The following is a 24,791-nucleotide window of genomic DNA, read 5'->3' as shown; positions in this document are numbered from 1 at the left end:
GGTTATGACATACAAAGATACTACTCTCTAAAATTGGCAGTGGTGTATTTTGTATAATCCAAGTGAATTGCCTTCAGTAACACAGTCTAGTCCTATCTGTTTGTAAGGGAAAATTAGAAAACTTTTAATTATGTATTTAACCACATTTTAAATATATCTAATTTATATGTGTAACAATGTAATGAACATGGCTATTTGAAAGTAAATAAATAGATAAATAAATAAAACAGATTATCGGTTGTAATTCTGGTTAGTTTTTGGTTACTGTTGAATTTAAATGACAAATAACAGTTATTGATATCCCACCCAAGCGTAGTTAATGTATTTTGTGATATATGCCCATGCTCCGATTGAAGCCCATACGATCTATAAAATGAGAGCTCACGAATCCTTAAGACCGGTTTATGGAAGCGTTTAAATGATGTTGATCTGCACTTTGACCGCTGTTGTGAATAGCAAAGGTTACCGCTGCCTTGATTTTCTCTCTTTAAGGCACTGTTACGACGACTAATGGTCCGTGCACGATAGGTAAGGTTATTTGTTGCAGTCGACGTATCGGATGAGAATCATTCATAAAGATGGACCCATCTGATGTAACAGCACAGACATGCCTTGATGAATGGAATGACTGTGAAAAGGAATACATGCAACTAGAGGTATTTATAAACTACCCTATTTAACAAACAAGATTGTTACACGATTTAAATGCATGCGCTGAGACTTTTTTAAATGTCATTGACGACAGCAATTGCAACCACCGTCACGGTGTATAACTGGTAACAAGACTATTGTCAATTTCAGTCAGTTTACCATGGTCTAGTGAATCCCTTGAACTATGGTGCATTGTACTCGAACCAATACCTACATTTTTAGTAAGTAGATGAAGAAAAAGGAGAATCAAATGCTCCTACATTTCAGAACTTACAAAAAATACAAATACGATCACTGAAGTACAGTTAAGAAATGAAAAAGATCTATCAAATTTTATTGCCCGAAAGATTTGATTCTTGGTGGTATGGATAGTAGAAGACTGTACAGATTGTCGAATAGAAAAACAACAAAAAAAGGAGAGTTTTTACAGCAAAACATTGTTTCACTCTGAACATATTTGACAGGTTGGCATTTTGAACCACAGAGTGACCTAGACCTTTGGTCATAGGCCAGGGGTCAAATCTTCTTACTGTACAAGTAAGTTCCAGAAGACCAGATATTTTTTCAGAGAGTATCTGGGGAGATGGAAGTGCTAAATTCTTCATGCAGATGACCCTGATCTTTTTTGCAGAGTCATTGTTTTTTTAGGTAAAAATGTTCTCAAGTTGATATTTGGCAAATAGGGATGTATTTTCATGCTTACCTGGGACTGGAGGGACAGGGCCAATGAGGGAAATAGAACAATTTCTTTAAAATCCTACTCTTCCTGTAAGAATGATCAGATTTTACCTTGATTTGGTTTGAAGCAATGTTGGGTGATCATGAATGAGAATCAGTGTTGTGTAAATGATGGGTCTTGGCCCCCTGGGCCAGATAGAATGGGGCCCTTCTCAGAGAAATAGAGCAAATTCTTTACGACCTTACTTGTCCTGTAAGAATGATTGGTATTTGCCCAGTTTTGTCTGAAGTATTCTTCGATGAACGGAAGTCAATTTAATATAAATAGTTGATCTCAGATCCCTGATATTGGGGGGGGGGGGGGGGGGGGATATATATTGTGGAAAATAACCTAATTTTGTACACCCAGGAGGATATTAAGAGATATGGGGCACATTAGGGAAATTAAGTTTTTAAAAATCCTTTTTTCATGAAAGGCTGTTGTTGAAGTTTGGTCTGAAGCATATTATGTGAATGGTGAATCTGATTTCTGTTTGTCCACAAGGCTGGCATTGAAAAAGAAATGTCAGCAATTATTTGTCATATTTGATTTTTTTTGTTAGGTTATCTTATGGAGCTATAATGGTTTATTTTTGTCATCACTTTGTTAGCCTATATATTGACCAATATTCATAGTGTACCATCAAGGAAGCAAATGAAAGGTCATGTCATAAAGTAAACATTGCATGACAGTACATTTGTTTGAGAAAGTTAAAAAGCCTTGTACATGTCACGGTAAAAGTCATAAGATGATAGTTAGGTCAAGGTCATGTATGTCTAATTTGATTTATCCTCAGAATAATAAATAGTACAGAATAACATTTGAATCAACAGTAATGTGATTGACACAACATGCTCCTTGGGTGAAAGACAAGATAAAAGGATTGAATTTATAGCTTCTTGAATCTTCATGGTAGATGAATGTGTCGTATCATCTCAAGAAAAATTTAATTACCATTTTGGTGTTTCATAAGTCTGTTGTGGGTGAAGATATCAACATTTTATCAAATGTAATGTATAGCTTTTATGTTTTCATTAAAAGTAAGTAAACAATTTATCAATGTATGATATGATGAAGTGATATGTTTAGGATTTTTTAGGTCAAGATGACCTTAATTGCCATCATGCACCCTCCACTGGCTTAAACTTTTCCTTTAAAATTCTATTCCTCCTTCATACCTCGACAGATTTCAACCAAATTATGTCTGATGCATCATTGGGTGAGGTCAACTATTTCTTATGTTAAGAAAGTTAGTTTGACCTGCAGGGAGCAGGTGATGGGGTTCCAAATGTGAAGTTAGATAATGTCTGCTTTTGAATGCTAACCCTCCTTCATGCCTTGATTAATTTTAACCAAATTTGGTCTGATGCATCATTTGGAGAGAGCAATCATTTGATTTATTCAGAGAGTTGATTCGATACCTAAGGATCAGGGGAAGAGGCCCCTAAAGGGGAAATTACACAATGTTTTGCTTTAAAATGCTACTTCTCTTTCATGCCTTAGTGGATTTCAACCAGCTTAGGCCTGATTCATCAGATACAGGAAAGAGTTTGCCATCAATTTTTAGCTAAAATTGGCTTTAAATGCTAGTCCTCCTTCATGTCTCTGAGGATTTGGTTTGATGCATCAGTGGGTCAGAGCAGTCACTTCTTTAACTCACAGATATTATGACACCATCAGGGACAGGATCATGGCCTCAAAAAGGGCAAATTAAGCTACCACAGTAATATTAAATCTACTCCTTCCACAAGGGGCTGCTGTGGTTGAGTGGTTAAAGCATCTGACTGTCTTTATCACTATCCCTCCACCTCTGGGTCATGGGTTTAAGACCTACATGGGGCAGTCGCCACAAACTTGCCACAGGTCGGTGGTTTTCCTCCAGAAACTCCAACTTTCCTCCACCACCCAAACCTGGCACATCCACAAATGACCCTGGCTGTTAATAGGATGTAAAGCAGTTATAAACTGAACTGATCCTCCCTCACGTCTTAAAGAATTGGGACTAAATAATTTCGAATTATTCTGGAAGAAAAACAATCCATCTTAAATTCATTATGATGATTTGACCCCTAAGGAACAGATCTTCACAGGAACAAAAAATTGGCTTTCAAAGGATATATTCTTCAATGCTCAAATGAATTTTGTGTTGAAGGAAAAGTATTAATTTCTTACAGGAGTGTTTGATTGTTAGATAACCAATAGCCATAGCCCTCATGGTATGGTATACATAGCAATCATGGTCTTAGTTAAGGTGTTATAACTCTCTTAAACAGAAATAGTCGGCATAATAGAAATTTGCACAAATTACGTTGATGATGATTAAAGGACTAATTCCTAGATATAGGTCAAATCATAAAACATTTCATATAAAAAATGAATGCATGTTACCATCCCCATGGTAGATATTGCAAATGACCCTTCTTCCTGTTACTAAAGAATGGCACAGCTGATAAGATGGCTGAATTTACACTTAATTTCCATCTATATGTATGATCCTGGTTACAAGGAAATATAAGGGTTTATATACTATAATTTAAAAGTGTCATTTCCTGAGAGAAATATGATGTGTGAGAGTCAGTAAATCTTCCCAGGTCTCCAGCAACAAAGACCATCTGTCAAAAATCATTTACTACGTTAAAAAAAATTCAACTCGCGTCATTTAATTTTGAGTAAAAAATAGTATTGTTTAAGTAACAACATTGGAAATAACATTTGATATTTATAACAAGATGCTCACCATGTCTGATTACTAGTTAGTTAGGTACAATATAAAGTTCAGGTTCTAGCATTTCAGTTTCCTTCAGAAAACTTGTAGCAGAGTGAAGTTTACGACAAAGCTAGATCAAGATATGATTAAATCAGCTTGGAAATTATCTGAAATAGTTCCCTGAAACACTTGTTGGTTTATTTGGATATTTTGTGTGTCTCAGCAAATTTCTTCATTTTCAATGTGTTTTACATTGTGACACTTTTTCCTTACTTGTTTGTTTGCCATTTTAAAAGGACCTGCAGGCAAAAGCTGATCTTGTATACCAACATTGATGAGACACTGTCATGAACAGGCAGCATAATGTTTTATTATCAAATTGCAAGTAAATCAGATTAAAAATGCTATTTTGTAGATTTGATGAGTTTAGCTTGAAGAACACTACAGATTGTTGGAACTAAATAATTGAATTGTTAGACGTTTTTATGTCGTTTTTGTTGATACTGTGGGTGATCTGATGAATTCATCACCTGTCTGCAGCTGATCAATTATATAAGTGTTGTACTTATTCACCAAGTGATTCTCTGCACCAGACACAGATGTAGATCTAGAACATCACGAAAAACAGTGTAAATAGAAAACATATATATGGCAGCCAGTCCTTTATCCTGACAACATTTATGATGCTTGACTTAGTATCTTAAGTGTTAATTATTGAACTAAATGAAGACAAGAATTTTTTTTACAAAACTTCATTTAAATTCTCCTAGGGCAAAATTTAAGTTCAAATTCAGTTATACAGCTATATGTGGATTATTTTTTTCAGTATCCACAACTTAATCATTATATGAGCATGTCGAGTTTTCAAAACTAATTGGAAAAATGTAGGATGACCATGCTAAAAGTATATAATTGCAAATCCATTAAAACCCTGTTTCATTTGTCAGACTTTATCTCAGTAGGTTTCTGTTCTTCCTTTCTGTGGCTGTTTTGATATACCGGGGTATTGATCAAAAAAGGAAAATTGCTGTCAGTAATTGTCAGGGATATGTCTGTATTTTGGAGACTTAAAAAGAGGTTATCATTATTTAGAAATTTCTCTAAAAGTAGAGGTTCCCTTAAATTTATTTTTTTTTTAATTTTCATGTTTAGTTTTGAGACCAATCAAAGCAAGATGGTTGCCAGGTAGCCATTTTGCTTTTTACTACATGTACTTAAAAGGTTGTTTACTGGGTACTTCACTTCTCAGAAAATGCTTAATTGATTTCTCATTTTTCATAGATCGCCATTTTCCTTCAGTTTTAATAGTACATGTATAATTCTGAAGGTGACAGAAATTGAAGGTGATGAGTGTCTGATCCCCCTGTATCTGCCTGTATCTGGACATTAGATTGTAATGGATGTCTTTTTCAATGTCAGGGTTCATACCTATAAATCAAATCTCACATGCTTGTTTATGTATACACTACTCTAGGCCATACTCATATGTAGAGTGGAGGTTTATAGCCTTCTTGATTAATGTATATGTAAGGATTTGTTAATTCTGTCAGAATATATGAGTACCACTGTACCTGATTGCTGAAAGACAGGTGCACTCAATTGAAGTCCATGTTTTGGAATTTTTTTCTTTCTTAAGGAATCCCTTCTGTAAGCATATAAAATATGAAGGTTCCTTTTAATCTTGCTTTAAAAACAATCAATATTATCAGCTAGAAGAGAAGATACTAGACCTGGTCAAATAAATCTCCACCTCCAAATTCCAAAATGAAATGATAAAAGGAAATCGTGTAATTACCAATAAGTCAACATGTTGCAAACAAATTACTGGTAGTGGTCATAATTTCATATATATGGATTAGTGGTAAGTTTATCTATATCATATATATATGCCTGGAGAGTTTTTTTTTTTTTTTTTAATTAAAGTTTGACATAATTTATTTTACAACATTTGCGAAACAAATTTTCCAACTTATATTAATCACTCTTGTGGGCCCAGATGGAAGCATGTGGGGTCTTACCGTGGCAGGAAATCTAGAATACCCTGGAAAAATCCAGATGGTCGGGCAGGTGACCCCACACCTTTTCACATCTGTTATGGGAATCAAACTCTGGACTTACAGGTGAAAGGCAAGTGCGATACCACTGCACACTCACTCACCTAAACTAAGGGTTTTGATTTGATGATACCAACCCTAGGCTACTACTATCTAAATCTTTTTGATTTTACATGCTAAGATGAAAATTTTCAAGATGAATATTTGCACATGTTTAGCTTGGGCTTGTAGAGTTGATCAAAATGTACACTCTGTTATATGAGTTGGTTAATTAAAGGTGCTGTTTGCCTTTATTTGTCAGAAAATTTATGCTTTTGAAAATGTCATTTCAGCTGAATAGATATACACTTTGATTTCTCAGTATATATGTAGCTGTTTGTAGAGTGCTTGTATTACCTATGAATTTTTATTACGAACAATCGAGGTGTATAAGGTTTATATTTTTACATAACTGTGCATTGTTTAGATAACACAGGTAACATAAGTTAAAGGGCATCATGCTAGCACTGCCTGTCAAAGTTTTATGAGATTTTTATTTAGACTTTAGCACCTACTATACAAGAATGTACTTGTATGTGTATATATTTATACATGTATATACATATGTGATACTAATATGCCATTTGCATTAGATTTTAAAAAAAATCAAGTTTGGCATTCATTCACGACGTGATAATGCTCTTGTTGTATCATGTTATTATATATCTACAATGATTTTTAACTTATTGTCTGGTCCAAGTCAGAATTTTTTCATATATTGCATCAAATCCATTGACCATCCCTCATATGATATTTCCCCTAGATCTGTCTAGATCTGGAATTGGCCGAGTAGATCCTGACCAGTAAGGGCTTTTTACTGAATGGTAAAAAGACAGAAAACAGAAGGTGTCTGAGCTGCCATGTTCTCTCCCAACTATCTTAAACAGGGGAAAAAAAATGTATCATTTGCCATTGCACGGCATCCGTCATCCATCTGTTGGTCCATCCGTCTGGTGTCCGTCAATGTTTTATTTAAACAACTTCTTCTGAAATACCAAAAGGCATAGAGTTATCATATTTGGCTGGATGGTTCCTTTGATGAAGCCCAACAAAGTTTACGAAAAGAAATAACCTTGACCCATATTCAAGTTCACAGAGGTCAAATGTATTAAAAACTTTAAGTGACTTCGTTCAAAATACAGGAAAGCCTAGAATCATTATATTTGGCTACTATGTTCCTCTTATGGTGTCCTACAAATTTTGCTGAAAGAAATGATCTTGACCTATATTCTAGGTCTCTGAGGTCAAATGTGTTAAAAGTGGAACATATGCGCAGATATAGTAATGTTGGTCATAAAGATCCTCTGGGCCTCTTGTTCTTCTTCCACATTAACAGACACTTCAGAAAATGAAAATTGCATCAGTTGTGTTTGTGTCGTGTTTAAAATATTGTTTGGACAAACCATACTGGGATAACCAGTTTTAAAACTGACCATTATCATCAAGCCTAATGTGTTGATCTCCATTTTGAGCCAATTTTTTTTTCTGCAGCCTTTCATTGGCTGGATTGTTTACCACAATTATCAGTAATATTGATAGTCCTGGTTCTGAGGTTTTGTTTTTCTTTTAAATGAAGATTCATGTTTGTAGACTGACCATGAACAGTACAAAAGGAAATTGGATGAGATGCTGGCATTGCAGAAGAAGTGTCTGACAGGCATTGCCAACCAAAGGAAACGACTCAAAAAAATTCTGGGGCATTGTAAAGAGTAAGTCATTTTTTATCATAACAAGTTATAGTCTGAGGTGAAAGGGTTTCCATGTCAGATGTTTTATGACATGAAACAGACTTTTAGGTGGGTAACTGAAAACTTAATCTGAAATCAAATTAAAATACCTGGTAGTAAATTTCAAATCTATTTATAAAAGTGGCTTGGTGTATGGTAGACAAAAATTCGAAAGGTTGAATTTGAATTGTTTGATCTGTGGTAAGTAATTTAAACCATCTTTATATATTGGGTTTTATTAAGCACATTCTTCCTCTGTTGTCCCAGCAGAGAGAGTGTGTGTTAGGGGACCTGGTGACCTGATAATTCGGTCAAGTATGGCAGATGTTGTCAAGAATATATAATCCTCCTGTATACGTAAATTGTATGAAATCTACTTTGAATTTGCATATTTTCTTTACAATGTGTTATAAAATATACTACATGTGTCAAGTATAACACTAATTTCATTTTATATGAGAAGTTTCAAAGAGAAATAACTTGTGAAATATCTTTTGTATAATTTTCAACTTTTATAGGGCTGTAATAATACATCTTATATCTGAGATGATACATATCCTTATAAATTTTGGTCCTATTATATTTTTCTTTGGCTAGTAATATTAATATTAAAAAGGAACATGAGATTCAACTCCAATACAGTAACATATCAGAACAAGTGGTGTGAAGTGTGTTTATATGTACTTACATTGTACTAATAATGAATGAGCTAACAAATAAAGGAAAAAGAGAAAGCCTTTAATTAGTTACTTGCTTGCTTTAGAAAAAAATAAAAATAAAAAATGATAATTTACATCATGACAATCATAAGGTGATAAATTTATCATCAGCTTAGAGTAACCTTACTGAATAGTGTATTGAAATAGCAAAGATGTATTAAAAATTGAATTGTAAGGCAAATAATAATGGTATCTCTACTACACTTGCAATCATATCTAAACGTGTTTATTTGTCATGTTTGTAAGAACATGTATTACAGTGTTTATCAGAGTTACGATGGTGGAGCATGATTTCATTTATTGTGTCATTAGATCATGAATTTAGAAGATATATAATAAACATCAATATGTTATCATATACAAAACTATGTACACTGGATCAATTTTGTTTACAGAAACATGCAGCTAATACATATTTTGTTTCTGTTTAGAGCTAGAATACAGAACTTGGATGGGGAACAGAAAGCTATCCTGAAGGAACTGGATATCAAGGCAAAAAACCACAAAACTCACTTTCGTGAAATGGAGGAGTGCCTTCCGCACAAGAACGGGTATGTTTTCAACTCTGGACAGTTTTTCAGATATCTATAGAATATTACTTTCTGACAAGTTCCAATATACAGATCACAGTAATATCAGTGTGGTCTAAAGGGTAGCTATATGTTAGTCTGTTGTCAATTTACTTCTTAAATTTGCACTGATTCAACTGAGTAGCTACTTGCTTACATATAGTATATTGTACTTATTCTGCAGTAAGCCAGGGGCTTTAGTGGCTGATCATGTAAGTGGTTAGGTGTCTGTCTGTCTTTATCAGGAGCCATCCACCTCTGGGTCATGGGTTCGAGGCCTATGTGGGGCAATCGCCAAGTACTGGCAGTAGGTTGGTGCTTTTTCTCAGTAAGTTGTGGTCTTCCTCTACCACCCAAACTTGGCCGTTGATAGGACGTACAGCAATAATATAATAAACCTGCAGAAAGCCAATGCCTGGTAATAAGCCCACCTATATATATTGTAGTTTGTCAACTATTGCTATTGTTTTGAAATAAGCTCACCCACTGGTTTAGTAATATTCGCTGGTCTCCTTGGGCTTATTTGAGGTAAAATATGATAATAATGTGTTGTACTTGTAAAAACTGAACAGGATATACACCTATCAGTACTTTAATGACATGTTGAAAGGTGTATTTACACTTTTGAAGATAATTCGATAAATACTTCGAGGGTGTTATCTGTCTTGTTTCTAGTACAGATGATCTACTGACCTTGAACTTCATATGTTTTATATAGAAGTTATGCATGTTTGTTTGTGATAGTCTGACCGTATTAATTTTTATGTACATGCATGTACTTTTAAAGAAATGTGATTCTTGGAAGACAGTTATACAAAATATGAGAAATGGAAAGATTAAAGAAAAAAATTAGCCGGTTAGGGAATTTTAAAGATACTTTAACGAAAGATGTATTTAAAGAGTACTGAAATTGAAAAGCAGAAGCTCATGACAATTTTTAATTCACTTTGTAATTGTCATCACTCATTTTTTATGTCTGTTGTTTTAAAAATTTTGCACTGTCAGCTTCTGAAAAATCCTTTCAGTGGTTTTCATCAAATTTTGCAGCTTTAATGTCATGGTCAGTAAGTTTATAAGTAAAAAGCTCCTATTATCTCAACGGCCTTATATGTCAAAATCTTCAATTTCTTGGGGAAATTTTAATTAATCTTGTATATATTTATTGGAAATAACACTTTAGGTCATATTTTGTATATCTGTCATTGAAAATGATTCAAAGTTTTTAATAGCCAAAATTTTACTCCTGGGCCACTATCAAAATAAGGATATTCTTGACATATATATACATGGATGCAACAAAGCCTCAGTAGCGAAACTAGTTTGATCCCCTTAATTGGCATAAAAACTCAAAATTTATGATACTCAAAACACAATAGTTATATATTAATTAAACACATTGATCAGAAGAATATAGCTGTGAACTTGAGATACCTATAAACAGAATCTTTATTTCAGAATATACCTTAGCATTATCCTTGGACAAGTGAATGTGTCATTGCTGAACAAGGCAGATAAGTAAGTACATTGAATATTATATATAGATATTTTAAGTGAAGGAAAATGCCTTAAGTTAAAGAAAATTTATGAATCTTGGGCCAGTTCTTTTAACCTTTTATCATATGATGTCTGCTATTCAGTAATATAAAGGATGTTCCAGGAGTTTTCTATTTGAGGAGAGTTATGAAATGTGTCTTGAGAATTTTTGTTATATAACTACCTCATCAGAAAATGTGAAATTTCTGATAAATTTCATGAAAATCATGAAATAGTAACAAAGTTTGTGGAAACAGCATTATACAAGACAGGAACAAACTAAAGTATTTGATATATTCTATATTATCTCTTTCTGTGGTGATACAATGTACTACATTATGTATGTAACATCATTAACTTATGACATCATAATGGATATAATTGGAACCTTCAGCCAATTACTGTTTATGTAAATTTAGGTTGTGGATGTTAGGCCTCCAGATGTTATTATGCTGATATCAGTGTTATAAACAAGGACCGTCCTTAAGTTTATTACACTGATAACAGGGTAGTTATGTAATGGGTGTTATTACAGTGATAACATGGTAGTTATGTAATAGATGTTTTTACACTGATAACAGGGTAGTTATGTAATATATGTTTTTACACTGATAACAGGGTTGTTATGTAATAGATGTTTTTACACTGATAACAGGGTAGTTATGTAATAGTTGTTATTACACTGATAACAGGGTAGTTATGTAATGGGTGTTATTATACTGATAACAGGGTACTTATGTAATGGGTGTTATTACACTGATAACAGGGTAGTTATGTAATAGTTGTTATTACACTGATAACAGGGTAGTTACATATTAGATGTTATTACAGTGATAACAAGGTAGTTATGTAATAGATGTTAATACACTGATAACAGGGTAGTTACGTAATAGTTGTTATTACACTGATAACAGGGGAGTTATGTAATGGGTGTTATTACAGTGATAACAGGGTAGTTATGTAATAGATGTTAATACACTGATAACAGGGTAGTTACGTAATAGATGTTAATAGACTGATAACAGGGTAGTTACGTAATAGATGTTAATACACTGATAACAGGGGAGTTATGTAATAGATGTTATTACACTGATAACAGGGGAGTTATGTAATAGTTGTTATTACAGTGATAACAGGGGAGTTATGTAATAGATGTTAATACACTGATAACAGGGGAGTTATGTAATAGATGTTTTTACACTGATAACAGGGTAGTTATGTAATAGATGTTATTACAGTGATAACAGGGTAGTTATGTAATAGATGTTAATACACTGATAACAGGGGAGTTATGTAATAGATGTTATTACACTGATAACAGGGTAGTTACATATTAGATGTTATTACACTGATAACAGGGTAGTTACATATTAGATGTTATTACACTGATAACAAGGTAGTTACATATTAGATGTTATTACAGTGATAACAAGGTAGTTATGTAATGGGTGTTATTACACTGATTACAGGGTAGTTATGTAATGGGTGTTATTACAGTGATAACAGGGTAGTTATGTAATAGTTGTTATTACACTGATAACAGGGTAGTTACATATTAGATGTTATTACACTGATAACAAGGTAGTTACATATTAGATGTTATTACACTGATAACATGGTAGTTATGTAATGGGTGTTATTACACTGATAACATGGTAGTTATGTAATGGGTGTTATTACAGTGATAACAGGGTAGTTATGTAATAGTTGTTATTACACTGATAACAGGGTAGTTATGTAATGGGTGTTATTACACTGATAACAGGGTAGTTATGTAATAGATGTTATTATACTGATAACAGGGTACTTATGTAATGGGTGTTATTACACTGATAACAGGGCAGTTTTGTAAAAGGTGTTATTACACTGATAACAAGGTAGTTATGTAATAGATGTTATTACACCGATAACAGGGTAGTTATGTAATAGATGTTATTACACTGATAACAGGGTAGTTATGTAATAGTTGTTATTACACTGATAACAGGGTAGTTATGTAATAGATGTTATTACACTGATAACAGGGTAGTTATGTAATAGTTGTTATTACACTGATAACAGGGTGTTATGTAATAGTTGTTAATACACTGATAACAGGGTAGTTATGTAATAGATGTTAATACACTGATAACAGGGTGTTATGTAATAGTTGTTATTACACTGATAACAGGGTAGTTATGTAATAGATGTTAATACACTGATAACAGGGTGTTATGTAATAGTTGTTATTACACTGATAACAGGGTAGTTATGTAATAGATGTTATTACACTGATAACAGGGTAGTTATGTAATAGTTGTTATTACACTGATAACAGGGTAGTTATGTAATAGATGTTAATACACTGATAACAGGGTGTTATGTAATAGTTGTTATTACACTGATAACAGGGTAGTTATGTAATAGATGTTATTACACTGATAACAGGGTAGTTATGTAATAGTTGTTATTACACTGATAACAGGGTAGTTATGTAATAGATGTTAATACACTGATAACAGGGTAGTTATGTAATGGTTGTTATTACACTGATAACAGGGTAGTTATGTAATGGTTGTTATTACACTGATAACAGGGTAGTTATGTAATGGTTGTTATTACACTGATAACAGGGTAGTTATGTAATGGTTGTTATTATGATAACAGGGTGTTATGTAATAGTTGTTATTACACTGATAACAGGGTAGTTATGTAGTAGATGTTATTATACTGATAACAGGGTAGTTATGTAGTAGATGTTATTATACTGATAACAGGGTAGTTATGTAATGGGTGTTATTACACTGGTAACAGGGTAGTTATGTAATAGTTGTTATTACACTGATAACATGGTAACTAGGTAATGGTAATTATTTTGGTTACAGATTTGCTTACAAGGAAGATTATCACCATGCCACATAAATACAGCTTTATATCACCATGCCACATAAATACAGCTTTATATCACCATGCCACATAAATACAGCTTTAGTATCACCATGCCACATAAATGCCACAGCTTTATATCACCATGCCACATAAATACAGCTTTATATCACCATGCCACATAAATACAGCTTTATATCACCATGCCACATAAATACAGCTTTATATCACCATGCCACATAAATACAGCTTTATATCACCATGACATAAATACAGCTTTATATCACCATGCCACATAAATACAGCTTTATATCACCATGCCACATAAATACAGCTTTATATCACCATGCCACATAAATACAGCTTTATATCACCATGCCACATAAATACAGCTTTATATCACCATGCCACATAAATACAGCTTTATATCACCATGCCACATAAATACAGCTTTATATCACCATGCCACATAAATACAGCTTTATATCACCATGCCACATAAATACAGCTTTATATCACCATGCCACATAAATACAGCTTTATATCACCATGCCACATAAATACAGCTTTATATCACCATGCCACATAAATACAGCTTTATATCACCATGCCACATAAATACAGCTTTATATCACCATGCCACATAAATACAGCTTTATATCACCATGCCACATAAATACAGCTTTATATCACCATGCCACATAAATACAGCTTTATATCACCATGCCACATAAATACAGCTTTATATCACCATGCCACATAAATACAGCTTTATATCACCATGCCACATAAATACAGCTTTATATCACCATGCCACATAAATACAGCTTTATATCACCATGCCACATAAATACAGCTTTATATCACCATGCCACATAAATACAGCTTTATATCACCATGCCACAGCAGGTGTATTTGATTTATGGAGGAAGGTATTGGATTAATGATTAAAATTTCACTTAAGTTCAGGTTTTATTGTAGTCAGGTCATAGATGAGTATTGATAAAAAGTTGGGAATGTTGACTTAGTGTATTTATGATTTTTAAGATTAAAACAAATACATAAATGACATCTATTACTGGTAAATGTTGTTGTAACCTGGACGAGCGTGACTCGCATAGAATGGCACAAACACATAATATACAATATATACAAGTTTAATACACTATATACACATTATAAATTTTACACACAAATGTAAATACATATGTATGTACAACTCACTCACTCATTCAAAACACCATCACTTCAATAATTACATATAAACAGTATAGTCTGTCCTCAACGAATCTGGAAAGAGGTCTGGAAACGTCTCTGGACCGACTAACAACCAGCAATGTTCACAGCATTGAACAGTTGCCCATAGGACCGTCTGATGACAAATGTCAAAAGGAATTCATAAATAGAGCACAACTGTCAACACAACATAGCACCTGCCCACACAGGATATCAGAACATCTGTCCACACAGGACATCATAGCATCTGACCACACAGGATATTAGAACATCTGCACGACCACACAGGACATCATAGCATCTGCTCACACAGGACATCATAGCATCTGTCAACACAGGACATCATAGCATCTGTCCACACAGGATATTAGAACATCTGCACGACCATATAGGACATCATAGCATCTGCTCACACAGGACATCATAGCATCTGTCCACACAGGACATCATAGCATCTGTCCACACAGGACTGTAACTGGCGGCTGTCCTGGCCCACATATGACTCTGTATTCTATATATGTATGTACTCTGACTGTGTCACATTCGTTCCCGCCATCAACATGGGTAGAACTGCAATAACACAAGACTATGTCTGACTATGCTGACTATATAGTCTATAATGATTCATAAATATTTATACACAGTATTTCTTCTATTTCAACTATTATTTGTGTATATACATTCATCTGCCTACATACAGTAATTGATATGAATCTATTCACTAATTCTAGTCTGAATTCCATGTAATTCATTGACATATTAACAAGTTTCGCTTATATTTATTAAATACAAACTAAATTCATATAACAGTTGATATCTTATAGCTATAATAGAGATATATTGAACTGTACTCATATAGCGTTATAAGCATATACATTTATCGATAAATATTCGCCTCAAATATCAAACACAACAGATTTCGGGCATATAATTGCAATATAAAGGCACAAGAAATGATTACAAACTTACCGCAAACTGTATTTTGCGTTGGCTAACCCCATATAAGCAATAACTGACTGCCAAAATTTACACCGCGGCTCTCGCTTACGTGTATATTTTCCTTCCGGCGAGACTAATTTCAAATATTCGAACTCGGATCCGGAGAATCCGCATTTATAGAATTTACAGCAAATAATTAAGAAAATAAAAGCACAATATTTAGACCAGATAATACCTGATTTCTTTCATCGAATACATGTACAAATAGTTCAGACATTGTTTGATATATACAAAAATGTAAAATATACAAAAGTATGGTTGGGACTGTGACAGTTGTTATGCTCTGGATCTACCATTACTAGACTTGCTGCCTCATATGGCTCTCTGTGTACTTACATTCTTTGTTTTTCTCGTTGAAGCTTAACTTTTTACTTTATACATGTAACCAGCTTTACATCAGTAAAGATAAAACTTTGGATTTTGAAATTCAGGAAATTGCATATTGGTATCTAGTTTTAATATGTTGTAGGTGGCTGGATGCTCTCCATAATTTCCTGCTTGTTTGGTACTACTGTACTCTGACTATCCGTGAAAACATCCTCGTAGTCAACGGCTCCAGGTAAACCATTAATACGTTATTTCATCAACATCAGATATGTATATTAACTGGGTACAACCCTGATGTTTTCAAAGCCTTCGATATGCAAGATATACAAGCTGTGTGTTTGTTAATTACCAACTTGTTGAAATGTAGCGCTTAACACTGCTCCCTCCCACTGATAAAAAAACAACATCATAAAACAATTACACCACACTACACATTCTCATACATACTCTGTAGACAATCCGTTGTTTCATCAACCTCACGTATGTAGATTAAAGGGACATAACCCTGATGTTTTGCAGAGCTTTGATTTTCTATTATTGAACAATTATGGAACAAATACATTATTTTGTTGGAGTCATATCTCATGGAAGTTACATTTATAGTTTTGCATATACACATACAGGGAGCTTTAATTTCCAGTTAATGCATAATTTAGGAAATGAATGGATTCCCTAAATCAGATATTGACTGATTATCACTGTCTAATATATTAAAATTATTGATGTTTCTGGAATCTCTCCATTGTGACCTACATATCACTTCAGTATTTACTGCCCACCTGCATGGGACATTATTTTCTCTGGTCAATCAGTTTTACAGGCACTAAACAACACACCGAAACATTTACAACCAGTAAGTACATATATGCATGTGTGAATAATTTGACCTCGGGATGTATTAGAATGCTGGAGGGTAAAAGTTTGTCAGGATGAAAATGATGTGGTTTGTTATTTGAATTTTTCAAAAAATTTTCTGTGCTGTTTATGAAATTTGAATTATGTTACATGATATTTGGTAATATTCGTCTATGAGAAATATTTTGAATTAAAGAATTTGATAAGGAAATCATGAGAATAATGTCGAGGATTATTTTAGTAACTCATTCACCATTTGTAAACACTTCCTTTCTTATTGACAAAAAAGAAACAAAGGTAGTGTTTAAGTGGTCATTGCTCTTTGTTTATACGGACAAACCAGTACATTGACACCTACACTGGTCCAGCTGCTGGTTAAACTAATCATTAGGAACAACCTTGATGGTTTGTTTGGTATTCCCAGAACTAATACAAGAGTTATCTTTCTTTGGTTACGATGTACAACTACATGTAGGTAATGCCTGAAAACTGAGTGGGTAATGTTTTCAAATTATAGCAGAAATAACCTATTAATGACTATCTTTTATGTATCTTAATAGTGGATTATACTTTTCCTGGTAGGGAGACTGATCTATATCATTATAACCAGAAATGAGAGCCAATTTTACTGTATTATTATATTAAACAGCATTTTGACTTTTCAGTGATTAAGATTGCATTATTATCAACATGAACAATATTTGATGGTTTTTTTTTTATTGAATTATCCTAGAATACAGGATTGCTTAAGTAAACTTTTAAGTTTACCAGATCACTCCTTTATTACAACTAAAGTTACGAAAATATCACTGAAACAAAAATAACTAGATCAATAAAGTGACCTTTGACCCTATATTGTATTTGTATTGAGATCACGCTAGAATAATCTCACCAAAACATTTTTACAAAAATCATGTTTTTTTTATTTATGATTTCCTGATTGATAAGATTTGATTACAAGTTTGAAAAATGTAAAGATATGTAGAACATTCACTTGCTTTGTACCGTACTAAGTAATCATATCTGTCTGTATTAATTGTACTAATAGCGTTATTTACAAAAAAAAATCTGTCTTATTTTTTGCTTTTTTAGAATCAAAGGTTGGTGGGTAACCCACCATTTTATATCTACAGTTTGTGCAGGAATAGCATTAATCTGGTGAGTCAGCATTTCAATCTATAATAGAATGTTATTCTAAGATATTTTGGTAAGGAGCTTGACAATTTAATCAGTGAACTTGAGTTGTAGAAATGTCTTTTACACACATATATATATACACATGTAAGTGATAATAAACCAAGACTTTACCAGTAAGATGATACATATGTGTACCAAACAATGCCGTCAGAAATCAAAAGTTTCACGTTTTCAAAGCTGCCTGATATTGTGTAACTCTATGACATTTCTGTACAAGACATATAAAGTTAAAACTATTTCTTATGACACTGGATTACTTATCATTTGTGATATTCTGATTCAGAATTCAATGTGATAATGTACCGGTACTTTGATTTGTTTTTGTACAGGCCAGACGGCTACTCCTACCAGTCTTTCCGAACCCAGCATGTCATCTTCTCTCTTTACTTAAGTAAGTACAGCAACTATAGGCGGGCCACATACATTATTTTGTGTATTGTTGTAATACTCCGCCCTCACAAAAAGGGATGTAGTAGTTCTATCTATTTATCAAATTTATTTGTTATTGTTGTGAGATACATACTCCAGTTAATATGTCTTTGTAACTGGCTGTAAGTCCTCCAGTAATTAAGTGCTTTTACAGGCATGCTGTATGCTGAAATTCTGCAGTAAATGTGTGATACAGACTGTAAGTCCCTTAGTAAATTTTTAGACATGCTTCATGTCCTATTGTAAATGTGTGTCTTTGTTACAGAATTCTGTTTGTTCTTCTGTAAATGTGTGTCTTTGTTACAGGCACTGTATGTCCTGCTGTAGATGCATGTCTTTGTTACAGGCATGCTGTAAATTTGTGTCTTTGTTACAGGCATTTGTGTCATTGTTACATGCATGCTGTAAATGTATGTTTGTTACATACATACTGTTCCTACTGAAGATTCTTGTCTTTGTTACAGGCATGCTGTAGATGTATGTTTGTTACATACATACTGTTTTCTACTGTAGATTCATGTCTTTGTTACAGGCATGCTGTAGATGTATGTTTGTTCATGCTGTTCCTACTGTAGATTCTTGTCTTTGTTACAGGCATGCTGTAGATGTATGTTTGTTACATACATACTGTTCCTACTGAAGATTCTTGTCTTTGTTACAGGCATGCTGTAGATGTATGTTTGTTACATACATACTGTTCCTACTGAAGATTCTTGTCTTTGTTACAGGCATGCTGTAGATGTATGTTTGTTACATACATGCTGTTCCTACTGTAGATTCTTGTCTTTGTTACAGGCATGCTGTAGATGTATGTTTGTTCATGCTGTTCCTACTGTAGATTCTTGTCTTTGTTACAGGCATGCTGTAGATGTATGTTTGTTCATGCTGTTCCTACTGTAGATTCTTGTCTTTGTTACAGGCATGCTGTAGATGTATGTTTGTTACATACATGCTGTTCCTATTGTAAATTCTTGTCTTTGTTACATGCATGCTGTAGATGTATGTTTGTTACATACAGACTGTTCTTACTGTAGATTCTTGTCTTTGTTACAGGCATGCTGTAGATGTATGTTTGTTACATACAGACTGTTCTTACTGTAGATTCTTGTCTTTGTTACAGGCATGCTGTAGATGTATGTTTGTTACATACATGCTGTTCCTACTGTAGATTCTTGTCTTTGTTACAGGCATGCTGTAGATGTATGTTTGTTACATACATGCTGTTCCTGTTGTAAATTCTTGTCTTTGTTACAGGCATGCTGTATGTTCTACAGTACTTCTACCAGAAAGGCTCCTTGTACAGACTTAGAGCACTGGGTAAAGGCCACGAAATGGACATTACTGTTGGTAAGTTACTGAACAATAAGATGTACAAATAGATATAAAATATGTAGATTCAATTCAAAAGGGCAGAAGTCTATAAACATATGATAATAGTAATTTATTTTTGGTCATGTTTTACCTAAGCATTAACTCAACCTCATCCGCGCCTCCAGAAAAATATTACCTCACCGTCCCTGGCAGAAAAAATATTGTTTGTTAAAGAAGCAAATCATTTCTTTGAAAAAAATGTTATTATTTGTAACATAAATGTGTTTTTCTACAGAGGGCTTCATGTCGTGGATGTGGAAAGGGATCTCCTTTATCTTGCCATTCCTGTTTGCTGGCTATGTAAGTATCCTCTCAGTTACACTTTAATGGTGTAAGTGATTAAGTGGTGTATCTTTTGGTTGTTAACTTTTTCTTTAAACTTTTTATCATGATATTGGTGTAGTTGATTGTGTTTCATTCATAAAAGGAGAAAAATTTTATTGGAAACGAAATGAAAACAGGTTTTGTATCTTTTTTTGTATCGGCCATGATCAGTGTTAGATAAAGTCAAAAGCATCTCTCCCAGCAGCTAGTTTAACTTCCATAATATCATAGAAGCTTTGTCCAGGTCTAATGCTATTTTTGTGTTGTGCAGATTTAAAGTGTCAGTTGTGATAATTGCTAGCCCACAATCATCTGAGATAAACAGAATATACTGACTGAAATTTGTCTTTTATTTGACAATTGAAGATTATAATTGCTATTTCTTGAGATGAATTCTCAAATTTTGTATAATTAAGAGGGAAATATGGGAAAAGATCCAGCATTTAAACAAATAAATGAAGATGAGGAATGGTGGTGCCGAGATCCCTCTGGGATCTATTGTTCTATTACAGATCAATCTTCCTTTTATCCATTATATTATAAGTGTTGTACTTTTCTTGTAGTGTTTCCAGCTGTACAACTCCTATGTGTTATATCATCTAGCTCTTCAGTCTCCACATTGGCAGGTAAGTCCTTTTTAAACAATCTCTACATTGGCAGGTAAGTCATTTCAAATGTAATGTCTCCTCACTGACCGGTATCTCAGTCTAAGTTTCTAGTCTCCACACAGACAGGTAACTCAGTCTAAGTATCTAGTCTCCCCACTGACAGGTAACTCAGTCTAAGTATCTAGTCTCCACACTGACAGGTAACTCAGTCTAAGTATCTAGTCTCCACACTGACAGGTAACTCAGTCTAAGTTTCTAGTCTCCACACTGACAGGTAACTCAGTCTGTTTCTAGTCTCCACACTGACAGGTATCCCAGTCTAAGTATCTAGTCTCCACATTGACAGGTAACTCAGACTAAGTATCTAGTCTCCACACTGACAGGTAACTCAGTCTAAGTATCTAGTCTCCACACAGACAGGTAACTCAGTCTAAGTATCTAGTCTCCACACAGACAGGTAACTCAGACTAAGTATCTAGTCTCCACACTGACAGGTAACTCAGTCTAAGTTTCTAGTCTCCACACTGACAGGTAACTCAGTCTAAGTATCTAGTCTCCACACTGACAGGTAACTCAGTCTAAGTATTTAGTCAACATGTCTATATATTCTACCTGTTTATTCTACCTGGCTGTCTATATATTCTACCTGTTTATTCTACATGGCTTTCTATATATTCTGCCTGTTTATTCTACCTGGCTATCTATATATTCTACCTGTTTGTCAATATTTTCTACCTTGCTATCTCTATATTCTTCCTCTCTCTCTTTATATTTTACCTAGCTGTCCATATTTTATGCCTGGCTGTCTATATATTCCACCTGTTTATTATACATGGCTATCTATATATTCTTCCCGGCTGTTTATTCTTCCTGTCCATTTATATAATTATAATCCCAACTGGTATGCATGTAAGTCCATCTGTTTTCCAGTTTCCATATTGAAGTAACCAATGTAGATTTATGTTCTACTCATAATGTTGAGAACCAGAACGCTATAAATTGACAAATATTTGTAGGAAATTTGTTTTAAAATGTTCAGACAATATTGTGATAACAACACCAGTTAAACATAAAACTTGATTCACTCTGATGCATGTGTTTGCTAATTATTTTCTTTAATGACCTTTGTTATTTTTATTTTATATTTATTTGCTATTTTCAGGTCTTTGCCCTGAGCTTTCTTCATGGCTTCCTTGGAATGGGAAACATTGCAACAACACTTTTTGTTGTTCAACAGAAAATCAAGGAGCAGGTAGCTGGCTTGTATAAATCTCGCCTCCCCAACAAATACAGGTTTAATGCACGCACAAAAAACCTTTGAATTATCTTGACCACAGCTCCAGGACAAAAACCTGGAGGTCATATACCAGCTTTAGGAGGATCTTACGCAAATGACTTACATTAAGGCTTGGTTATCTTAAGTCTGAAACCTCTTTTGCAAGCAACGTTTTGTTTTGTTGAAAATTGTTAACTCATCTGAGCCTAAGGATGAAGGAAGTAATTTGTGTCTGTGGTTTTCTGTTGTCTGTCAGTTTAAGCAAAGTTTTCGTTTCTAAAACCACAGAATGAATTTCAGACAACTTTGGTGTAATGCATGATTAGATAAATGTTGATGATATTTTTATTTCATGCCTTTAGAACAGGTTGGGGGATTAGAGGTTAGGCTTAGAAGAGTAATTAACAGTTTTTTAGAATTTTCTGAAGATCTCAGTCATAGAATAGTCTATAAAGATATTGAGAAAACTTCAGGTACTTCCGTATCAGTGAAAACAATACTCATTCTGGTTCTTAATTCGGCATCAAGCATCAATTTGACAATGAGCTATTGTCCTCCTATTGGTCATGGAAGCAGAGAGTAAAGTTGTTAGATTTTACAAGAAATCATCAATGTTTCATTATCTTATGAAAGTCATAAGGAATAAGGGCTTTTATTGAAATCTTACGATTCCAAATTTACATTGAAAAAATAAGAATGGAAGGAGTTGATAAATGATAAAGTCAATCTGGAAACATAGCCATTGAATGGCAAAATCATTTATTGGGCAAGTGTTTAGGCTGTAATTGATTAGTTTTCCAGGACATTGCCAGTAGCGGTTGTGATTACACCTCACACGTTTCTAGTGCATTGTAAGATATTACTGGATGAGCACATCACTGAATCAGCACATTACAATATACACTGAAAAACAAGAAAACGCAGCTAAATGCATTTATGTAATAACACTTTGGACTTCACGTTATGTGCTACTCTGTGTAAGACTTTCGCAAAATAATAACTTCGCTTGATTCCTTCTTACAGAAAAAAGTGCTATGATTATTTTTAATCCATGACAGATATCTTTTAAACTGATTTACCTGAAGAAGTAAAAATGCATAGTTATCTCTGTAATCTCGTACTTATCACATTTTGAAATCATTGTAATAAATCTAACTTAAGGGATATATAATCACTTGAATAAATCTGAGCTGTATTACGGATATGTAATCACATTTATAAATATAACCTGTGTCAGGGATACGAAATCACTTAATAAATCTAACCTGTGTTAAGGATATGAAATCACTTAATAAATCTGTGTTAGGGATACGAAATCACTTGATAAATCTAACCTGTGTTAGGGATATGAGATCACTTAATAAATCTGTGTTAGGGATACGAAATCACTTAATAAATCTAACCTGTGTTAAGGATATGAAATCACTTAATAAATCTGTGTTAGTGATATGAAATCACTTAATAAATCTGTGTTAGGGATACGAAATCACTTGATAAATCTAACCTGTGTTAGGGATATGAAATCACTTAATAAATCTGTGTTAGTGATATGAAATCACTTAATAAATCTGTGTTAGGGATATGAAATCACTTAATAAATCTGTGTTAGGGATATGAAATCACTTAATAGATCTAACCTGTGTTAGGGATATGAAATCACTTAATAAACCTGTGTTAGGGATATGAAATCACTTAATAAATCTTACCTGTTTGAGGGATATGAGATCACTTAATAAATCTAACCTGTTTTAGGGATATGAGATCACTTAATAAATCTGTGTTAGGGATTCGAAATCACTTAATAAATCTAACCTGTGTTAGGGATTCGAGATCACTTAATAAACCTGTGTTAGGGATATAAAATCACTTAATAAATCTGTGTTAGAGATATGAAATCACTTAATAAACCTGTGTTAGGGATATGAAATCACTTAATAAATCTTACCTGTTTGAGGGATATGAAATCACTTAATAGATCTAACCTTTGTTAGGGATATGAAATCACTTAATAAATCTAACCTGTGTTAGGGATATAAAATCACTTAAGTAATCTATCCTGTGTTAGGGATTTGAGATCACTTAATAAATCTGTGTTAGGGATATGAAATCACTTAATAAACCTGTGTTAGGGATATGAAATCACTTAATAAATCTTACCTGTTTGAATATGAAATCACTTAATAGATCTAACCTTTGTTAGGGATATGAGATCACTGTGTTAGGGATATGAAATCACTTAATAAATCTAACCTGTGTTAGGGATATGAAATCACTTAATAAATCTTACCTTTGTTAGGGATACGAAATCACTTGATAAATCTTACCTGTTTGAGGGATATGAGATCACTTAATAAACCTAACCTGTGTTAGGGATATGAAATCACTTAATAAACCTGTGTTAGGGATATGAAATCACTTAATAAATCTTACCTGTTTGAGGGATATGAAATCACTTAATAAATCTTACCTTTGTTAGGGATACGAAATCACTTGATAAATCTTACCTGTTTGAGGGATATGAGATCACTTAATAAATCTAACCTGTGTTAGGGATTTGAGATCACTTAATAAATCTGTGTTAGGGATA

The 24,791-nt window shown here is 33.5% G+C and overlaps 1 protein-coding gene across 1 annotated transcript; it reads left to right on the top strand.

The window, feature by feature from the left end:
- The first annotated feature begins 578 nt into the window (after positions 1-578).
- On the top strand, positions 579-23,463 carry LOC132547593 (ion channel TACAN-like). The gene is made up of 13 exons (XM_060211408.1): positions 579-656; positions 7,760-7,878; positions 9,047-9,166; positions 10,640-10,699; positions 13,582-13,609; positions 14,468-14,514; positions 16,287-16,376; positions 18,092-18,157; positions 18,526-18,587; positions 19,880-19,972; positions 20,232-20,296; positions 20,884-20,946; positions 22,091-23,463. The coding sequence occupies exons 1-13, from the start codon at positions 579-581 to the stop codon at positions 22,247-22,249; spliced, it is 1,050 nt and encodes a 349-aa protein (XP_060067391.1). The 3' UTR covers positions 22,250-23,463.
- Positions 23,464-24,791: the final 1,328 nt, after the last annotated feature.

Source organism: Ylistrum balloti, unplaced genomic scaffold, assembly GCF_031769215.1.
Source record: "Ylistrum balloti isolate Yb309-2 unplaced genomic scaffold, AGI_CSIRO_Ybal_v1 Utg369562, whole genome shotgun sequence".
NCBI classification, from domain to species: domain Eukaryota; kingdom Metazoa; phylum Mollusca; class Bivalvia; order Pectinida; family Pectinidae; genus Ylistrum; species Ylistrum balloti.
This window is presented reverse-complemented; position numbering and strand designations above follow the sequence as displayed.

Bases quoted from the DNA above. Each gene is read 5' to 3' on its own strand.
- LOC132547593 (XM_060211408.1), top strand. From the start codon at position 579: ATGGACCCATCTGATGTAACAGCACAGACATGCCTTGATGAATGGAAT. The intron at 16,377-18,091 runs GTAAACCATTAA...TTGCTTTTTTAG, and splicing joins CTCGTAGTCAACGGCTCCAG to AATCAAAGGTTGGTGGGTAA. The intron at 19,973-20,231 runs GTAAGTTACTGA...GTTTTTCTACAG, and splicing joins CGAAATGGACATTACTGTTG to AGGGCTTCATGTCGTGGATG.